Source organism: Gymnoscopelus microlampas, assembly GCF_963454915.1.
Source record: "Gymnoscopelus microlampas genome assembly, chromosome: 20".
NCBI lineage: Eukaryota > Metazoa > Chordata > Actinopteri > Myctophiformes > Myctophidae > Gymnoscopelus > Gymnoscopelus microlampas.
Window position 1 is genome coordinate 12,612,332 of NC_139957.1, and position 18,260 is coordinate 12,630,591.

Sequence of the window (18,260 nt, forward strand, 5' to 3'; positions counted from 1 at the left end):
CCATGCAATCATGAAATGATAAATCAATATTTGACAGTCCAATATCTCCTCAACACTCAGTCATCACCTTTAATCCTGTGACAGTGGTTCTCAAAGTTGAGTCCAGGGATCCTGTGCGTTCTTTGTGGGGGGGGGGGAGTGTACAAATGGAACCAATTAAACCCTTACAGGTCCAGTTTTACACTCTCAGAGAAGTTATGGAGGTCCTTCAAATTAACCCATTCAATCCCGGGGACGCCTCTCTGTCATTTTAGATTACTTTGGGCTATTCAAAAATTGCAGATATACAAGCTCATAGGTCTTGTATATCTACAAGCTCATGAGCTTGTAGATCTGCTATTTTTGAAAAATCTAGAAAATGAGAGCAAATCTTTGAATATACATGTTCTAAAGCGAACATTTGTAAAAAAAAAAAAAAAAAAAGAAATCCAGGGACCCCAAGAAGCAAAGATTTGAGTCACAAATGTTCGCTTTAAAAAAGATATATTAAAAATTAAAATAGCTTATCTACAAGCTCATAGTGCGGCATTCGGTGTCGCGCTATGAGCTTGTATATCTGCTATTTTTTAATAGCCAGACATCTAAAATTACAGAGATGCGTTCCCTGTCCTAATGACGTAACACTTCTATACTGATGGGAGTGGTCTCATCCAGGATGCCTCCATCCACAGCAGAGCACAAGGAGTCACTGGATGGTTGATGACTGCCAGGAGCAGTCGTGATGGAATAAGTCACATACACACTCAATGGGCTCACTGTGTACATGTTGTTGTGTATAGCGTATTTATGTGTGTTTTGCAGTGCTCTACTAAAGAATTGAAACAAACAGAATAGGGCTGTGTGCATAGTGAGTGTGTGTAGTGCGTTGTTCTAATTTAACTGAGTTTATTTGATTGCGAACCAGTATGCACTGTATGGTGTATTGTGTTTATAAATTGCGGTGTGTTGTGTGCCGTATCCTATTACCATATTAAAGTGATTTAATTGGTTAGGACCCGTTGAGTATAGTGTATTGTGTGCACGCGCGCGCGTGTGTGTAATGTAGTATTTGGCGTGTATGTGTGTTTTGTGAGTTACAGTGACCTACTAGTTGAGTTCATTTACTTAGGGCCCTGTCATATTATTATTCTAATTTTTAAGATATTTTTGGGGGCTTTTCTGCCTTTATTTGGATAGTACAGTGGAGAGAAACAGACGGGGAGTGACACGCAGCAAAGGCCGTCGGGCTCGGAATCGAACCTGCGACTCGCCGTCAGGCTGCATTAGAGCCTAAATGTGGTATGCATCTCAACCGCCCCCACTGCGCCCCACAGTATACATGTTTTTAGTAGACACTACACAGTGTGTGTGTATGTGTTGATGTGTTCGAGGCCCAGTAGTCAACTAAAATACTGTACATAGTGAAAATAGTCAAATAAGCTCTATAATAAATGTTACACATTATGAGCTTGTAGATTGGCTATTTTTGCTGTACAACTAAGTATAAAATAAGGCTTATGTGGATAAACCAGCAACATGGTGTAAACGCTTTTACAACACAATATCACAATATGTTGTTTATTTGTTACAGTATTTAATGATTACATTTTTTTACAGTTTTGCACTTATGCGCACACTTATGATATTATCATTTAAAAACAATGTTTGCCCTGCAAATCATTCCATTTGTTAAAGACCACAGTTTATCAGATCATCATGATCAGATCAGTCTTCCTGTTAGTATTGTTTATTAGTCGTATTATTAGTATATTTATTATTACATTACTTCAATATAAAGTATGAAAATGTAAGAGGTTTAAAAAACAGATCAGAGAGAGGTCGAAGGTCAGTTAAACTGTTAAACTTTATTGGTAATTAACAGGAAACAATGTTAAGTCAGTTTATGATAAACATTATAAAATACAATGGAATAGAGTTTGAAGTTTGTAGTTTTAACCGGAGAGAGAGAAAGAGAGAGAGAGATGGAAAGACACAGAAAAGGATGGGGAGAAAGAGAGTTCACATATTTTCTTGCTGCTGCGTTCACTTTTGGCCCAACTGTGACAGCTGTAGAGAGAGAGAGAAAGAGAGAGAGAGAGAGAAAGAGAGAGTTAGACGACGCGTTATAAGCTTGTCGATCGGCTATTTTCAGCGAAAGCTTTCCCCACAATAAAAGCAAACAGAAAATACACTAGTATAGAGCCGTGAGGGACTCCGGTCAACCATATAGGGTTGAACCCATTCAATCCAGGAAAGCATCTGTGTCACTTTAGATTTAGCAACACGTTCTTGTCCAGGGCAGGACTTTATTTATGTTGCTTTGCGGAAAAATTGTGCGCCGAACGCGCGCCGCGGTGCATTTTCAGCCTCCTACGCAACGCCTGCTATTTCTTTCTCCTCTGACATGTTTCTGTAGCCTGCTGTCAGGATTTAGTTCTGGGCGCTCGCTCATTTCTTAAAACAGCGAGCAGACACATCCTGCAGACTGTCTGTCCACAGGCTGTTGCAGGGTTCCCACTCTATTTTATGCAACCCACACATACATCATTATTATACATTTAATACCGCGCGCATATTTGATAATACCGCATACGTAACAGTATGCTTTGGATGGTTGAGAAGATGGCGCTATAAATATCCTGAGTGGAGAGGAGACTATTAATTATCTCTGGCCAGTTAAAAAGGGAGGATAAACAAAGAATTATTTAATTCAGAATGAGGAAATCTCCAGAAACAGTCCGGTGCCAAACAGAGTCCAGGGGCCTGCATCACGTCATCTCTCTCAGTTCATTACCTCCGGGGCTTTCTCTTTCATCTGCACTTTACTCAGGAAAACCGTTTGTTATTTCCCGGTACAGAGCACATTTTAAACTAATAACTCCTCAATCCACAGTCCTATGTGCCATAAGCGCCTCTTTGTTCCAGCCAGACAAGATGCAAGCTTCTCCCTTTGGCAAAAGTCAGGCTTAACTAATCTCAAACCAGTGTCCTTACATTGGGAATGTCATATTTTTCAAAAGTAGCGAAAGTAGCCGATCTACAAGCTCACGAGGCCGCGGTTGTGAGCTGGCAGATCGGCTATTTTCAGAAAAAAGATTTGTTGTAGAGGGGAATAAGGGGGGGGGACTAAATATAGACTGCTGGGGGACCCGGGACAATGAAGTATATAGGGTATTTCACTATTAATCATTTGACGATGAATATCGGGCAAATATATCCAAATTCTTTGAAATTATAAGATCCATCAAACACACTCAATAATGTAATTAACCACTTTCAACCTGGAGTCCCTATTTTGGGCATGTCATTATAGGCAATGTTACAAAAAAAATCAAATAACTGATTTACAAGTTCACAACTTGAGATATTTGTCATATGACTAAGTATATAGGGCTTAAGCTCACAATGTCAGATCGGATATTTTCGAAGTATATAGGATTGAAGTGGTTAGCACAGTCTATAGTAGCTCATTATGTGGATGACTTGGGCTTGGACAGTTAGAGATTTTGCACAGACTTCATTTTCAGTAAGGCAGACATTCCAGGATTTCTTTATTAGATGTTAGTGATACCTGACAGATGCCTTAATGCCTCTGCAGTCATTACTCACATGTTGTGCACCAGCCCGCAACTGCGCAGTTACTGGTCCAATATTTTTGAGTTACATCCGTATCTCAATTCACTAGACATAAAACTACAACCCTGTGCTCTCGAGTTTGGAGTTTTATGGTCAAGAAAAGGATAACATTGCAAATTGCCAACTCGTTGGCACGCCCATGGACTCTACTAGACTGGAAATCGCTACTCCTCACCAGAGGCATCTCTCTGGCTCAATGATCTAGTGCTCTTTCTGTAACTAGAATCAGAGGGGTCAAGAGAGACGTTTGTGACGGTGTCTACTGGAATGTGCTGTAAGCAGGCACATCATGCAAATCAAGGTTTGTATTTTTTTTTTAAATAATTAACACTTTTCATGTTTTGGTATAAATGTAAGAAAGAAGAAAAGAAAGGTAGGGTAAGTGATGTTTCTTGGTAAAAAAAGAAGTTTGTTAAAATACTCAATACTCTGGTAGTTATCATCGTTTTAGTTAAAGTGTTCAATAACAGAGGTCTCCCCATCTCTTTAATAAACAGAAAATACATTTTCTGGTGGGTTGCCAATTTCAGCCAATCAGGAAAGAGTACCCATTTATCAGCTTCAATTTTATAGCGTTCCAGTTCCATTTTTTTGTCTGCTCATTTCTTTGTGTCATCACTTCCAATTTCACGTGTATATCCTGTATGAGTTCTCTCTCCTGATTGGATAAAATTGGAATTCCGACCTGAACATGAATGTTCTGTTAAATAAAGAGCTGGAGAGACAGGGAGACTCCTGTTACTGAACACTATAGCAATTATTACAATCTGAATATAGAGCAATTTAACACTTATTTTAACAAAAGAAAATCACTTACTGTACCTTGAATAAAACAAACAGTTTTAGTATCACAAAATACTTAGTTTATCCTTAAACTTAACTGCTGCGAGAGGTGTGAGATAACTCAGATCTTTGCCAGGCCAATACTGACAAAAGTATATGTTCAACTATTTTCAGATTTCAATGTATGACACATGAACTGCAAGCTTACATTATGTCCTTTCATACTCTGTAAAAAATAACAACAACAAAAAAACAACATTCTTTCATAGCCTGTAAACCTCCGAAAAAAAGGACAACTACTAATTTTCCAATTTTGGACAAGTTTGCTATTTTCCAACGACTGCATGAATACATTCCAGATTTTCCAGGATGTGTGGGAACCCTGTGTTGTCTTTCATATAGTCGAGGTTACTCAAAGCGTACCGACCTCGTTTTATAGACAACGAGGTCACATGGAGAGGTCCACGTGGACACAAAATAAGCGGACATCCGCTCAAGATCCGCTAAGGTCTGTGGGGACCGTGCAGATGTTGTTGTTGGTTATTTTGAAAAGCACATTTGCACATACCTGGAATGTGTCCTCTGTATTTAATTTACCCAACCTAACTTATTAAGAGCAGATGCCCAACTCTTTTTTTGGTGACTTGATGAATTGAGTGAGTTGTTATTTAAACTTCTAGAACGCTTAGTTCCAGTCCTCGATTCGGAACTGGCTGAGTCTCGGTACTCGATAGACACACACCTGGACCGCATGTATCAGTATCACCGCGCCAATGTCCTGTTTACAAAGTCACCATAACGTTCCATGGATGTATTATCGTTCATGATTTAGTTTTTCCTATGGCAAAGGTAAGAGGAGTGCTCCTTTTCATCCTGTGTATGAGCAAGGTTTCAAGAAAGCACTTAATTTTGCTTTAAAACAAGGCAGATACTGTACTGTGACGCACACCGTTCGGTACCACCCATGCACTTGCACAGCAACTTCCTTGTTTTTGCAGGCAGTCACAGGGACTACTTAGAAATTATAGAAATTATTCTTGGTAGTGAAATTGTTATTAAAAACTGGGATATGTCTATGATTTTCATGTTGCTGTATTTGGTAACCATTTTAGAAAAGCAATAAGCCACACAAGGCCATGGAACAGCTGAAAGTATCGGAAGGACTCTCGCCTGTGATGTCCTTCACTACAGTACGTCTCTTAGATGTTCTAAAATCCATGGTGAACTGCAGCAGCTCTCTTCTCGCAATTGGGTTCTCACAGTAAAACCCTGTGTTAATTTATCCATTTGTAACTTAGAGAGTGAACAAATGTTACATTTGTACACTCTCAGAGTCAAATGAACACAGGATTTTACGGCGTACAGTACACACACGGCCCAGTTACATGCTCAGCATGTAGAAGTCTCGTGTAGCCTGACAATTGGAGATCTCCGCCTACTTACAAGTCTAAGGACATCTACATTCAATGCAGGGAATAGAACAGCTGAGAAAACCTACGTTAACAAACCCACGCCCACTGCTTTGAAAACCAATCCTGATACAGTCCCATTATCAAGGACCACCCTAAAGTATTTGCATTGCAGTTTTATTTATCACCAAATTGTTTCCACACAGTTTTAGCTCCTACGTGGAATTTAGTTGTCACGGCGGGGATCTCCGATCGTGTGGCTAAATGTGAGATTACGAAGGACGTATCCAAGGTCATTTTGTTTGTCTCATGTTGTATTTCATTTCATGTGTGTCTAATCAGGAAAGGGCTGAATGGTTGTGTCTGCTTACTAATGACAGAGGACTTAACCTTTGACCTGTGTGTGTGACGCGTGTTCTCACCTGTTTGATGAACTGAGCTGCATTGAACAGTTCACTGCAGCCGTACAGTACCTTCTTACCCGGTTTAGACTGGAGACACAGAGAGAGGCAGAGAAACAGAGAGAAAGGCAAAAAGAGAGATTAATACTTGTAGTACTCATGTTCTGGTGTGTGTGTGTGTGTGTGTGTGTGTGTGTGTGTGTGTGTGTGTGTGTGTGAGACAGAGAGAGAGAGAGAGAGTGTGTGTGTGTGTGTGTGTGTGTGTGTGTGTGTGTGTGTGTGTGTGTGTGTGTGTGTGTGTGTGTGTGTGTGTGTGTGTGTGTGTGTGTGTGTGTGTGTGTGTGTGTGTGTGTGTGTGTGTGTGTGTACCTTTGTATAGTCCACCAGGTTTTGGTACTCTATGTAGTTTCCTCCTCCGACAACGAACACTATTGCCTGGACAGACGAATAAACAAACAAACACACAAACACACACACAAACAGAGGTTACTATTATGTGACACGCTGCACTGTATGTGTGTTAGAAGATACAAGTCACATCTCACCTCCTGAAATGGATTCTTATTTCTGGGGATGGAGCTGAGGAAGACAATGATGAGGAGAGGAGGAGAAGAGGGAGATAAAAGGAGAGAGAGCATAGAGTAAGAGGGAATGAAGGGAGAGAAGGAGAGATGAGGAGGAAAAGGGGACAAGAAAGAGAGAAAAGACAGAGGGATTATGATTCGTCACATTCCACTGTTTGCTGAGCGTCAACATGACTCAGCATCTCTCCACACACACACACACACACACACACACACACACACACACACACACACACACACACAGGATGGACATTTGGCCATTTCGTTTACATATACTGTGAGTGTTCACGGTTAACATAGCATGACGTCATATTTATACAAATTAAACATTGGAGTGCAGGTCGCGAGCCTTGGACACACCAACTTTGTCATTAACTGTATGTGGCACAACTGACGCCAGCACTCGAACGCAGGGAATGAAGCCATCCATCTCGTAATGGACAGCGCCTACAAGGTGAACAGTGTCCAAATGAAGTTAAATAGTCGTCTGTCTCAGTGGAAAGGTTTTCCACGGCCTTGTGGTTTTCCTGGATGTCTCTTTATCAGCTACAGTTTCACAGCAAAGACTTTGTGTTTATTTTATAAAGCCAAGCCTAATGGCTTGGCAAAACTGAAACTTAACTGAGGTTTATGTGTATAATACAAAGCCTTCTTTCCTCCTCAACTAACCGCTTGTTTTGAAGTTAACAGTTACAGATTTTGTGGGCAACGGTGGATATTTAATAAATAAATTCAACAGGATGAAGTTAATATGGCCTTGCAGGTCTGGACAGAGCAGTGGTTCTCAACCTTTTCTGGATGAGGGCCCACTTGAAAATGAAATGTAGGAACATTGACGATTATGCAAAATAATTGCGATTATCTCAAATAATAATACATATAATAATCATGTAATAATTGGGACAAGCCTACGTGCATCCCATCAAATCAAGCACTTGATATATATTATTATTTAATCATGTATGATGAACCTTGTGTGTTACCTCTCGCTGCCTCTCAGCATCTTGGGGTCAAAGTAGCGATAGTCATCTGTCTCCTGAAACACACACACACACACACACACACACACACACACACACACACACACACACAGACACAGACACACACACACGTTTAAATCCCAGGCCCCTGACAGCTTTGTCCTGGGTAATATTTACATGAACGCTGATGACATGAAGTATGTTGGTATTTTCGCTGATGATGTTGTTGTTGGGTCAAAGACGCGTCCAAATTCACTCTGGACGGACTTTAGACGGTTTTGACGCCGGCCCATGAAAAATGATATTTAATAGAAAAATATGTTAACTACAGTAGCATGTTAGGAATGTACCGATACACATGAATCAATGTTTATTCTGGGCTCTGTCTTCCATCTGCACATCCACCTAGCCACTTATCTCTGTGAGTCTGTGTAATATGCTATCAGGCCATTCATCAGAACATCATCAGACACAGCGGACATAGAACAGTTAGCTCAACAGGCGTGTGTGTGTGTGTGTGTGTGTGTGTGTGTGTGTGTGTGTGTGTGTGTGTGTGTGTGTGTGTGTGTGTGTGTGTGTGTGTGAGTGTGAGAGAGAGAGAGAGAATGCTGAGTTGTTTCTCTCTCACCAGACTGACTGGTCTACTCACTCTGATGCCAGAAAACACACACACACACACCCCCACACACACCCCCACACACACATAATATCACCATTATCTGATACAAGGAATGTTCTCTTCTTGTTCACTAACCTTCACTGTCCATCCTGTCTTTCTCTCTCTGTCTCAGATTCTATAAGACCCTTAACCACTTAAACCCCAGCATCATAGCAACGCGTCGCACTGCGACACGTTGTGAGCTTGCCGATCTGTTATTTTCAGCAAAAACCTACCCCATAATAACACAAAAGACACTAGTATAGAGCCGTGAGGGACTCCGGTGAACCTAGTGGTTAAGGCCAATACACACTCCTTCCGATGTCGGAAAATCTTTCGGTTCGGACAGGCTTTCAGAACTATAGTTCAGAGAGTCAGGAGATCTGGAGGTGCACGGGTTCCGAGAAAAAGTTATAAGACCGTCTTTCCGAAGCTCGGAAAAAAATTGCGGTTATATCAACTCTCTTTCTGAAGAAAAGTTCGGCCGCCGGAAGGGGTGTGTATTGCGCTTTACTCTCAGGTATTTTTGCTTCTCACTGTCTCGGCCTCCTCCCTCTTCTCTCTCACACACTCTCCCCACTCTGCCCTTTCTCTGACTCTATGGAGCACCCAAGTCTTGGTGTCACTCCCGCTACCCCTCGGTCACGGAAGTATTTCTTTTCTATTTCTTTTCTAACCCATTAAGACCGGGAACATAAACAAATCAGCCCAGTGATTCTGTCAGGTATATGCAACTCTGTATCGTTTATGATATTGAGTTACATTTGATAAAAAAAAATGTCTTTGATAATGATGATAAATTAGTACTCCTTCAGAGTCAGCTGATGCTTCATATCCATATGAGTAAAATCACCAGGCTCATTTGTTCATTTTTGGAACACAGTTCTTATGCAATCTAAGATTTCTCTATGGGATTTTCAATAGAAAGAATTACTCTGTAACCCAGGGAAATAGCGGCCTCTGGTGTCAGACTTCGGTGCTCTATAAAATGTATTACTCCCTGTATCACTCCAACACATTCTCGTTCCCTCTCTCTCCCACTTTACTTGTCTTCTCACTCTCCGTCTCTCTCTCCCTCTCTCTCTCTCTCTCTCTCTCTCTCTCTCTCTCTCCCTAAGTACAAAAGTGTCTTTGTGTTTCTGAAACTCCAGAAGCTGAGAAGAGACAAAAACACAAAACCCTAAATACTGACAAGCCTGCAATAGTGTGCGTCTGGATCTGTGTGTGTGTGTGTGTGTGTGTGTGTGTGTGTGTGTGTGTGTGTGTGTGTGTGTGTGTGTGTGTAAAGTATTGCTCAGAGAGTATGCATCAGAGACATGCTGACACATGTGAGCGTAAGTGTGTGTAAGGATGTCAGCTGTTTGCGTGTCATTGTCAGTGTGTCTTTATCTAACAATACTCACTCACACACACACACACACACACACACACACACACACACACACACACACTTACAGGATTTGACTTCATCTCCATCAGGTTGTCCAGGATTCGTGTGACTGGGAGGTTCTGGAAAAACAAACCAACAGAATGAATTAGAACAGATCAGGGATCAGCTAATTATGCTGTTCTATGTGTTCTCTGTCTTACTGTGTATGGTTTAACCACTTGCATTAGCCAAAAATAACAGATCTACAAGCTTGGCTGCGCGAAGCGACGCTAGTCTGGTTTCCACCAGACAGAGACGAGTTACAACACAGATCTGTTTTTACTAAGAACAGAGGCTCTAAGTGGTTAATACAGGCGTATTGACTTGCCCTAACACCCATCCATATTATTGATGGGTTCCTAGTAGCAGGCTGGCTTGTTGACTTGTTCCCAGTAACAGACTGGCGTGCTGACTGGCTCCCAGCAGGATCACCAGTCAGATTGAAACAGAGACCAGTGTTGTCATGTTTTGGCTCACAGACACAGGATTCTGTCTCTGAATCAGCCTAATATTGATATAACAGACACATTGCTGCTCTCTCTTTCTCTGTGTGTCTGTGTGTGTGTGTGTGTGTGTGTGTGTGTGTGTGTGTGTGTGTGTGTGCGCGCGTCAGGCATGCCAAATTATTATAAATGAGTTTAGCCCTTGCCCTATGAGCTGTGTGTGTGTATTTGTATGTGTGTGAGCCATGCCAAATCATTATAAGCTGGTTTACACCTTGCCCTATGAGCTGTACTGTATGTGTCCATTTGTCTGCATGTGTGTGTGAGACAGACATGCCAAATCATTATAAATGGTTTTAGACCTTGCACTATGGGGTGTGTGTGTGTGTGTGTGTGTGTGTGTGTGTGTGTGTGTGTGTGTGTGTGTGTGTGTGTGTGTGTGTGTGTGTGTGTGTGTGTGTGTGTGTGTGTGCGCGCGCGCGGGCATGTGAGAGACAGGCATGTCAAATAATTATAAATGAATTCTGGGAGACTTCTTTAAACTTTAAATTGACTCCAAGTCCTCCTCCTACTCCTCACTGGGTGTTCACGGTGACATTCCAGGAACTGTTATTCCTTCTGCACACATTAGAGATGCTTGATTTAACCTCCTGCTGCAGCCAGCCGGGCAGGCTTTCAATGAAGCGTGACGGAAACCAGGACTTTAATCATTAACCACTTGAACCCCAGCATGTCTATTCCGGAGGGGGGGGGGGGGAGGGGGAGGGGGGGGGGGCGACACATGCTCAAAACGCGTCGCAGCGAGACGCATTTTGAGCTTGTAGATCGGCATAGACTGAAAAAAAGAACGGTCAGAGTACAGTTGTAACTCAAGTCCGTTTCACTAAGACTAGAGGGATTTAATGATTAAAGGAAGCTGAGTCCCGCTGCTACCAGACAGGACGGCCAATCAGCTGCCGTCATGCGTTACTTTTGATGTCACGTAGCAACGAGGTGTGTTACCAGGAAGTAAACAATGATCCCTTAATGGGGAAAATATAATGTAATAATAATACACAGTACAATCCCAGTGTTGATTCAACCATTTATCCATTTGTGAAGAGTAAGGGTCCGTTTGGTTACATTTGTACACTCTCTGAGTTACATTAAGACTGTTAAAGAAGAATGTATTAGAGGATTGCTGCCAGTGACGTATTTGCCGTATACGGCTATCTTTTGCACCTTATGTCTACCTTAATGTACATAACTGCTGCTTATTATGCTACTGTATGTGTATACATGTAGATGTAGATATGTTTTATTTTTCTCCTTGCTCTCCCTCTCTCTGCCCCCCCCCCCTTTTATTTCTTTCCTGGAAAACAACGTAATGATGGAACTTGCAGTGGAACCCACTGATTTACACCTCTTGAACTGCTAACATGAAAGCCTGCATACATAAGAGTTTCACCTCACTTTTACCTGTAATTATGTTTAAGTTGATTGATTTATTGATAATTAAATTATTAATAATTCAGATGAGTGTTACTCACAAGCTGTTTGAGAACCAGGTTCTTTACTCCCTCCATCACAAACTGGGAACCAGAATTCATCACTCTAGAAAACAGACTGGAAGAAGACAGACACTTAAGTTTAATTTATGCTCTGGTCGCACAACTGTCGCTCAGATTGCGACGCATCTACGACACATTCTGAGCTGCTTTTTCTTTTCATTGTGACGCTGTTGTGAGACAAAGTTTGAATTGGGCTTTAGGCTGGTGTTTATTAGATCAGTGGTTCTCAAAGTGGGGTACCAGGGGGTCCCCAGCTAAAATAGTTAATAACGCGTCACAATCATTTTAACCACTTTAACCATATTTTATACTTTGGCTATTAAAGAATTGCAGATATACAAGCTCATAGCACGTCACTTCGTGCCGTGCTATGAGCTTATAGATCTATTTTTTTAAATTGTGAACATTTGTCTAAATCTTTGAAAATACATATTTTTTACTCATATCTTTGCGTCTGGAGGTAGCTGGCACAAAACCTTTTCAGATGGGGGTCAGCAGCCAAATACATATCGTTTTGGGGGGTCGGTGACATGAAAAGTTTTGAGAACTACATTTGAGAACTACATATCCCAGTCTTACCCCATGGGTTTGACTCCACTGGTCCCGTAGTTGGCTGGAGCGGTGGCCATCTTGGCGAAGGCCCTGGAAACACACATGAATCAAACAGTGTTTAAGGATGCATTAGTAAAATATAAAAAACAAAGGTGCATCAATGACATTCATGAAGTTATATATTAAAGACAAGAGTAATAATTTGTAAGCCTGAATTACTAGTTATCTGACTAACTGGTCAACTCACTGGTCTTACTTACTTCCATTGTTTGATGTAGTTAAGAGGTGAAAGGTCACATCCAGCATCCAGCAGAACCTTCTTATACTGCTCCAAGTCAGACTGGAAAACACACACACACACACACACACACACATGCACAGACACACACAAATGTAGAGAAAATGTAAGTAAAGGGGGATGAGGAAGAGGGGGTAATCCCTGGGTAATACATCTCCCTGGAGGAGGCAGAAGGATGAAGGAGGAATGAAAGCAGAGCAGCTCATTTCCTGTCCGGACCAATGAGTCACTGACCGTCCCCCCCAAAAAAACATCCATCACCATGACAACCGTGGACCATACAGTAGATCAGGCTAACTAGATTTTACATATCGTTTCTGTCGGGCAAAAACCTCTTATCTCCATATTCTAACCTTTTGTGTTGTTACCTACTTGATCATACTACAGTGTCACAAAAGTAGCAGATCCACAAGCTCGATGTGCAGCGCGACGCAACACGTTTTTGCGCTTGTAGATCTGCTACTTTTGCCATTTTTTAATTTGAATCCTGAAAGGTAAAAGTTTTGGTTATATGAGGTTTTCACCCCACAGAGACGATATATTACTACTACTACCATTACTACTACTACTAATAATAATAATAATAACAATAAGGCCAGAAATATGTACATCTTTCTATGTCCATCTAGCTAATATTCCTGTTGGTCTAGGATCAGATCCCACCAGAACCATATCTTCTCCTACACCGTCTCCCTCTCAGCATTCCTATAGTCCGTCTCTCCTACACTGTCTCCCTCTCAGCGTTTCTACTGTCTCTCTCTCAGCTTTCTTACTGTCTCGTCTCTCCTACCCTCTCTGCCTCTCAGCTTTCCTAATGTCTGTTTCTAATATAGTGTCTCCCTCTCAGCTTTCCAGCTGTCCTTCTCCATGAAGAATCCATACAGTATGAAGAGAGTGGACCCTTAAACCAAAACGGGAAAGCATCTGTGTCATTGTAGAATTTAGCTATATATAATTTATATAGCTACATACGTTTTTCAGAAGAAAAAAAGGATTTAGAAGGCATTTCGTTGCTGCCATATTCTAACTTTTTGTGTTTTTTTTTGTAATTTAACGCCCTACTTGATCAGGCTAGAGCATCACACAAGCATCAAAAATAGCAGATACAAGCTTGAAACGCAGCAGGTAGCGACGTTTTTTGAGCTTGTAGATCTGCTACTTTTGCCGTTTTTGAATTTGAATCCTGAAAAGTAAAAGTTTTGCACATACAGTATGAGGTTTTCCAACCGACAGAGACGATTTGTAGAATCGGCCTCAGGTCTTAATGGGTTAAAACAAATCTAGATAAATAGATAGATAAACAAACAAAATAAATAAATAAATAATAAAACAGTGACTCGTCAGCAGGTGTTTAAAAAAGAAGCTTGAAACCAACATTTGGAACGTTTTCGCATAATCGTCATAATCGTTTCCATGTTGAAAGATAGATCAGCTATTTCCACTATAAATATGTTTTTGAAAGTATAACATCATTAACACATTCCCTGCCAGAGTTTTTTTTTATTTATTCCCACCCAGTGCCAGCATTTTTTAAGATTTTAAACCTTTTTTAACCATTTTTTAAGTAGTCACAACATATTTTCTGTGATCACCATCCTCACGGTGATCCCCTCATTACACACACAGGGGTCTCGTAGAATAGTGGGGGAAAAGAAATCCGACCGCGGTAATCTGTTCCATAATTGCAGCCAGTTGAAAAAAGCATGTTTCACCAAAAAATACATGGTAAAAAAAAAGTACACAGGAGCCGAGATACAGGATTTTTAAGTAATAAGTTAACCAGGGAGTGAATGGAGCAGTAAATCTTTGAAAAGCGATATCTCTGGTTCTGTGTGGAATTATTATTATTTTGTTTTAAGTAAAAAAATAAAATAAAGACATGTCCGTCTTAAACGGGTGTATTTTAAAAGATGGACATGTCCGTTTTTGGCAGGTAATGTGTTAATATGTATGTTATTTGCCATATCTGCCCCATGCTTTTGCCCGTGTAACTTTAGGCTTTTCAAGCCTAAATGCCAAAAAGAAATGTAATTTGTATTCATAATGTTCCTTCCAATATTCAACGACAGAAACACAATTAAATTGTTAATCGCAATTATTTGACTTTCATAATCGTGACAGCCCTAGCACACACACAGAGACACACACACAGAGACAAACACACACACACACACACACACACACACACACACACACACACACACACACACACACACACACACACACACACACGAGATCCAAACCACAGACTGCTGTGGTCCACAACCAGACCACTGTTTACCCAACGCTGTTTGGCTCAGACACACACTGGGTCTGATGCTAACACTGACTTATAATGGAACTATTGTCATACCAAACTCTTCAGTTTAAAAAAAAGAACAAAGCCGATCACTCTGATGTGTTTTTTTCTAAATTGGCGAGAGCAAAGTCAAGTTGTACGTCAACGACCCAACATTCAACTTTTAACAGTTGTACTACGCACAAAAAAAAAAGATATAATCAATCTTTTTTTGTCTTGATTGCATCTATGGCTCTTGGAAGGGAGTACATTCTATTTGTATTTCACCTAACAACATTATATCTAAGTGTATGCAATGTCTTATTGACTTATTATGCGATCAGATGATTACACCTGAGCTTTTATTCTGTCTGCCAATCAGCGGGTTAGATTGTATCCATATAAGTGTATGCCCATTTCCTGAAGATCCAGACGTGATCAAAACGTTTATCCAGTATTTGTATAAACAATAGGAGCAAAATTAGCAGTGTGTGTGTTTTGTTTTGTGATTTTTCTGTTAGTCCAGCGGCGGGTTGCTAGAGTGGATGTGCGTGCTTTATGTGTCTTATCTTAAATCAACTCCAAGCCTAGAGTTTACATTTCAAAACCACACTCAAATTTTATGTTTCCCCGGGACCCAAACTAGTGAAACTAGCCGATCTAAAAGACCACAACGATCTACAGCTCACAATGGGTTGTGAGCTTGTAGATCTGCTATTTTCACTAATTCTTAAACGTTTTTTATTTTTTCTAATTCATGGAATTTCTTCTTTTTTTTTTATTAAATTATTTTGAATGTTTGAATGTGTTTCTAACTTATGAACAATTGTGAATAAAATGTTTTGAAATAATAATAATTAAAAGCAAAATGTATTTACTCACGGCCCAGAAAAATGGGTCACAACCCACTGTATGGGAACCACTGTATTAGACCATTTCAATGATGTTACCAAACAATGAACTATTCATTTCTCTGTAACAATACCTCTTGTCAGGACAGGAGATCAACTTTGAAGTCATTTCCCTCTGTATCATAAATCACACATTAACTGTTCTCTGGCTTCATAAGGGAGGCATTCCATCCCATAATAACTTTCATTATTCACAGTGGGCCCAACCTTGTTAGCTTGTCCTCATGACAACAGTAGGAATAAGTGCACAAGCCAGGATCGCCGGGAGGGGAACACAAATCTACTGTTTGGGTTTTCAGCTGAAAACATTTAACAATATAAAAGGCCCCTGGCTGGGGGGGGTCATCTGAGATCCATTCCTTATGTTCAAGCGGAACACACCAAAGCCAAGAGACGGTGATGCTTTGGCCGCTCCAGAAGTGGTCTGGGGACTGAGGGATTGTGGGTAATGGCATTAGGAGGAAGGTCTTTGATCGGGGGTGATTGATGAAGGATACGCTACTGACTCACCATGAAGCAAATAAATAAATAAATTGAGAGCCCCAAAATGCTTACAGAGAGAGGCTCTTAACACATATCTAGCGCATACAGAGAGATAAAGCAGAAAGGACAACATTGGTTTATCAGTTACACTGGGTTAAGACATGACAGAGAATGTTCAAAGCAAATGATTGTTAATATTTCCCCTAAACTGAGTGAAAAGCATAGTTCTTGAGTCTGTAAAAGAGTGTGTACAAGCTACCGGAGAATAATCGAGAGTGTAATGAACACTCAATGTTTAGAGTTTTCTACAATCTTGCACTGCAGGAAAAGGTGCGATTTGTAGCTTTCAGTCAAAGCCAAATGTTATCCCTGTGCCCTAAATGTGTTTCCAACACCATCACAGCCATTTGAGCACAACGAGTCACATTCATCCTGTTGATTTGTGAAGACACACTGTCAAGAGTGTAATGGAAAAACCCTGCAAGTACTGGCACCAAAAATATGCTTTAGACACGCCGGTCCAGACCAGAGCCACACCACACTTTTTGATCAGGGTCCAAAAATAGGGCGTATTTGATCGTCCTTATTGGTTTTGGTGGTTTGGTTACATGCTGTTGTCCTGGCAGTGCATCACTGATGAAACTTTCCTGTACAAATCACCAGAAAAATACCTGGAACCATGTTCACTCTGCCAGTAATGATGAGTCTTGACGACACAACACTGACACAGGGGGATATTACTCATAATGAGTAAATCTTAGCTATTAACACTGGCCTGATTTTCTACCACAAATAAACATGTTGGCTTCAGTTTTCCAAAACACCTGCAGACAATGTAATGTATTTGTTTTAAAGGAGAGAGTACAGTTCACTTTCTTCAAACAATATTTTTTTTCTCCTAAAAAGTAAAGTTGGGAATCTGAAGAGGCAGTGGTGGAAAAAGTACTCAACTGTTTTACCTAAGTAAAATAATCAATACTGCAATGTAGAAGTACTCTGTTAGAAGTAGAAGTCCAGAATTCAAAATTGACTTGAGTAAAAGTACAAACGTATCAAAATGTACTTAAAGTACCAAAAGTAAAAGTACTAAAATGCGTGAAAATAGCAGATCGACAAGCTCACAACGGTCTCTATAGGACACGTTGTGAGCTTGTAGATGGGCTATTTTCAAATAGCCTATGTATAAAATAAGGCTAAAGTGGTTAATGTATGTTTTATAATGTAATCATTTATAGTAACTAGAAACTAAAGTTTTTAAATGATTGTAACAGCATAATAAAAAGTATAGACAATTAGAAATACTCCAGTAAAGTAAAAGTACCTCAAAATTGTACTTAAGTACAGTACTTGAGTAAATGTACTTAGTTACTTTCCACCACTGTGAAGAGGGAAACAATGTAGGAGAAACAGAAGGTAGGAAAGCTAAGAGGGAGACAGCGTAGGAGAGACAGTAGGACATCTGAGAAGGAAACACTGTAGGTAGGAGAGATAGAGAGTAGGACAGGTGAGAGGGAGTTTTCTCAAAGTTTGAGAACCACTGCTGTAGACATTATGGTTCTGTCTTGTGCCTATGATTCTATCGATCCATTGCTCTGTCTATCCTCTTCTTTGTACATTTAGCTCTCTTACAGCCCTCACATACCAAGTCAGCATCTCTCTCTATGAATTCCTTAGCTCAATGCCCATCAGACCTCTCTCAATATTCCCTTCTTTCTACCTCCCCCTCTTCCTGTCACACACACACACTTTATTAAATCATAATTTATGCACTTCTTCCAGTTAAGGATGGCGACACATTCAATTCCCCGAGACTATAAACACATAGTTAACCTGTTAACGCATACCACACACACACACACACACACACACACACACACACACACACA

General features: G+C 40.6%; 1 protein-coding gene across 1 annotated transcript in view; it reads right to left on the reverse strand.

The window, feature by feature from the left end:
- Nucleotides 1-1,824: 1,824 nt before the first annotated feature.
- scfd1 (sec1 family domain containing 1) overlaps nucleotides 1,825-18,260 on the reverse strand; it is a 38,325-nt gene continuing 21,889 nt past the window's right edge. Inside the window, exons 17-25 of the mRNA XM_084043960.1 lie at nucleotides 12,665-12,744; nucleotides 12,432-12,494; nucleotides 11,832-11,907; nucleotides 9,886-9,939; nucleotides 7,776-7,828; nucleotides 6,754-6,787; nucleotides 6,578-6,643; nucleotides 6,230-6,298; nucleotides 1,825-2,046 (exon numbers count right to left, since the gene is read on the reverse strand). Of these exons, the coding sequence (XP_083900086.1) occupies nucleotides 2,023-2,046; nucleotides 6,230-6,298; nucleotides 6,578-6,643; nucleotides 6,754-6,787; nucleotides 7,776-7,828; nucleotides 9,886-9,939; nucleotides 11,832-11,907; nucleotides 12,432-12,494; nucleotides 12,665-12,744 (519 nt within the window). The 3' untranslated portion in view covers nucleotides 1,825-2,022. The remainder of the gene's footprint in view (nucleotides 2,047-6,229; nucleotides 6,299-6,577; nucleotides 6,644-6,753; nucleotides 6,788-7,775; nucleotides 7,829-9,885; nucleotides 9,940-11,831; nucleotides 11,908-12,431; nucleotides 12,495-12,664; nucleotides 12,745-18,260) is intronic.